Here is a 3,454-nt window from a genome sequence, read left to right as displayed (position 1 = left end):
GACTGCCAGGCTCGAGGGCCTTGAGAACCGAAAGTGTGAGGGGGTCGCCGGCGCGCCGGCTGCTGAGCCCTCAAGATCATCGAACGAACGAGACTCGGCCACAGTGAGCGCGCAAAGATGACCGCGCGGAGCCCGTGGCCGCCTGCCAAGGGAAGAAATTCAGAGGATGTGCCAGAGGGGCTGGTAATCTGAAAGGCCTCGGTGCTATATGTCTTGCCCAAATTGTTTTTGTCAAAGAGGCTCGGTGCTCTTGGACCTCCTGGTATAGATTCCCAGAGGCGTATCTCCCTGCCTTCAAGGCCTGAAAGGCTCTTGCCCTATTTTCTAAATCTTTAAACGTAATCCTTATTCTTCCCATGACGTACGTAGTCCATCTCGTTTTACACAAAAGCCGAGACGCGAAGCACAAACGTTAGATATCTACATATTTATTTGGTGACGCAATTGAACTTGACACGGCGAGGCTGTAATGGAGGAATCCGTAAACATCCAGCATACACCTTGCGTTAGAACGGTATCTATCTATCGTACAAGGACATGCATGATTTTTCCTTTGTAGATACGCCATAACATTCACGCCATTTACTTTGCCCAACTGACCGACGGCCACTCGGGTAATAAAGACTCCGTATGAATATTCCTTTTTCGCGTTACATCAACCACCAACCCAACCAGCTAAACAAAGAGACCAAGACGAAAGACCAGAGGGCTTCACTTGGAAGGTTGCAGCACGGAGCGTACGCACGTGAGGCTGTTTCGTAGATGAGTCTCAAGGAATGCAAATAAATACCTACCTAGCGGAAGAGAAGACTATGTCGGGAGCTTTGCAATACATAAGGTACCCATCCTGTCCTATGTGGATCTGAACCCTCGATATGCTCATTTGTACTATATGAACCATGTCTACCCCTAAATACCCCCCCAAAGGGACGGTCGATTTAGCTCTGAAGCCGAGTGAGTCCAAGGCAGCAACCGAACAAGCAAAGTCGATTGAAGACAATTAATGGAGATAGGAGTTGACGTATCTCCAGTCTGAGATTGTGAAATTGATACCTCCCAAGTAAGGTAAGGTAGTTATGAACGAAGCCGTCGTGCCATCTTCCCCGATCCATCGGCCCACCCCTAAAACGGCAATCCGAGATTTCTACACTACCCATACAACCACCCCTACCTCCCTCACCCTCACCCTCACCCTCACCCCAAGACCGTAAAAACCTCTCAAAATCTGCTGCCGTTATCAAACACCAGTCTGCCGCCATTAGCTCAAACCAATAAACAGAATGGTAGGCAAGTAAAGTAAGTAAACAGACAGACAGAATATGCGACTCTTCTAAAAGGGATGAATTGGGACTATTATACAGCCACCCGATCGATGTCAGGATGCGATTTTTGCCCCAGTGCTCTCTTTCTCTATGCTCTATGTGCAAAAAAAAAAAGCATCTCGCCGAGACAAAACACTACCCAGCACAACACATAGACAACAAAAAAAGGAGACCCAAGAAATCCCCATACAGACACACACACACTCACGCACGCCCGCACACCAGCAAAAATGCTGGCAAGACCACACAACCCGGGACCTAGGTAAAGAGGGAGGGCTTAGCAAAAGGCCTCCCCCCCAAAGACTTCCCCCCGTCAGGAGAAGAAACCCCCAGGCGTGCTTTTGAAAATGGTGCAAGCCAGAAATAGGAGCTCGGTAAAAAAAACCCCCGTTAAAGACCCAACGCTCTACTCGCCGTCACCACAACCCTCCCCGTCGTCACCGTCTCCATTACGAGTCCATCGACTCTGCGCAATTATTTGCCAATCTCGGTACCGCCGGTCGCGTTCAATAACTTCTTGACGTCACCTGGTTTTGTCGTCAGTTTAGTCCGGAGCGCAAAGAGGGAAGAGGAAAACTCACCATAGATGGCGAACTGGCCAGCAGTCAGAGTGCCGACCATGAATAGACGGGCGCCGATGCCGGCGTACGAGCCGCGGAGGCCGAGCTCGCGGCCGATCTTGATCAGGCGGGTGACGGTGCCCTCGCCGGGCGCGCCCTTGGTCTTGTTGATCTTGCTGAGCATGGTGTCGGCGGGCTGCGACACGATGGCGGCGGCGAAACCGGCAATCAGACCGCTGCCGAGGTTGACAACGGTCTGCATGGGGTCCGAGAGGGTCTCCTTGGGGAAGCGGCGGAAGGCAGCCTCGGCGACCTTCTCGTAGACGACGAACTTGGCCATGGTGTACGGGATCCTGAGAGTAAAATTCATGAGTATTCCATCCAAGCCTGTGACGATAGTCGAAGCACTGTCAAACTTACTGCTTGAAGAGAATAGGCCCGAATCCGGCGTAGAAGGCGCCGAGGCCCTCAGTGCGCAAGATCTTAGAGAAGCCGCCGATCAGGCCGTTGGCGTAGGTGGGGTCAGAGACGAGGCGGATACGGGTGGCCTCGAGGGGGCAGAGGGCGATGGAGGCGAAGAACTCGGCCGAGGCGGCCGAAGCGAGGTAGACGGCGGTCCGGTTCTTGGAGGCGGTCTCGTAGCCGAGGTTGTTGACAGCCTGGGCTTTGAAGAACTCGTACCCGCCGAACTTGAAGGCGCCCTGCAGGAAGTATCCGGCGAAGGTCGGGCCGGCGCCGGTGAGCAGCGCGAGCCATCCTTCGCTCTGAACGACCTTCTTGAAGCCGCCGACCAGGCCGGTGTTGTACTTTGCCGGGTCGAGCTGGATGCGGGTCTTGACGCTGCAATGGGGGGGATTCGGTTAGCGGTCGGAACGGGGCATTCTGGAGGCTCAGGGCACGAGAGGCTAGACATACACATCGACGGGCGTGAGACTTCCGTGGGTGACAGAGCAGCACAGGGCACCAGCGAGGGCGAATCTGGAATAGAGATCGATGCCGGTCGGGTTGGAGGGGACGGCGGCGAGGGCCTTCTGAACGGCGGCGTCGACCTTGGGGGATCCTGTTGAGCTGGCCATTGTGCCGGGTGTGGGCGCCTGATGCAGGGACAAAAAAAGAATTGAGTGGGGTGGTGTCTTGCTGACTCTCGCGGAAGGTACGAGAGAGAATGGAATGGAGAGTCAATGGAAGACTTATTAGGTTGTTGATGCGCGGAGAGAGGTTTAGAGGTTAGGTTAGGTCGTTGGCGATGAGCCTTTTTGCAAAAACGGAGCGCTGCAGCGAAGGTGGCTCCCGGGAAAAGATTAAAAAAAATGTTTGCCGGTAAATCCCGGGTAAGTATGGAGTCTGTATCAAAGCACAGACCACATCCTACCGTGCACGGCAACCTGCGAGATAAAGTGCTCAATCTGAATACGGACAGAATTACCTACGATAATTACGGAACCTAGATAGGTATCCGATCCATCGCGCGTAGACAAAATGTAAATCCAAACATGTACAGCATTTGCGCAGCGAAATACTGTTTAAACTTGGCGATGCGTACATATTTGCCCCGGTTTTACTGCGGTGCGG

General features: G+C 53.4%; 1 protein-coding gene across 1 annotated transcript; it reads right to left on the bottom strand.

The window, feature by feature from the left end:
- Positions 1-1,796: 1,796 nt before the first annotated feature.
- Positions 1,797-2,958, bottom strand: B0T26DRAFT_743820 (mitochondrial phosphate carrier protein; the record flags this gene model as incomplete). The annotated part of the gene is made up of 4 exons (XM_060444313.1): positions 1,797-1,849; positions 1,904-2,235; positions 2,303-2,722; positions 2,798-2,958. 4 exons carry the CDS (start codon positions 2,956-2,958, stop codon positions 1,797-1,799), a joined length of 966 nt encoding a protein of 321 aa, XP_060291700.1.
- Between the last annotated feature and the right edge of the window lie 496 nt (positions 2,959-3,454).

This window comes from Lasiosphaeria miniovina (genome assembly GCF_030549165.1).
Source record: "Lasiosphaeria miniovina strain SMH2392-1A chromosome Unknown B0T26scaffold_7, whole genome shotgun sequence".
Lineage (NCBI taxonomy): Eukaryota > Fungi > Ascomycota > Sordariomycetes > Sordariales > Lasiosphaeriaceae > Lasiosphaeria > Lasiosphaeria miniovina.
The sequence above is the reverse complement of the archived record's forward strand: the minus strand, read 5'-3'. Positions and strand labels throughout refer to the sequence as shown.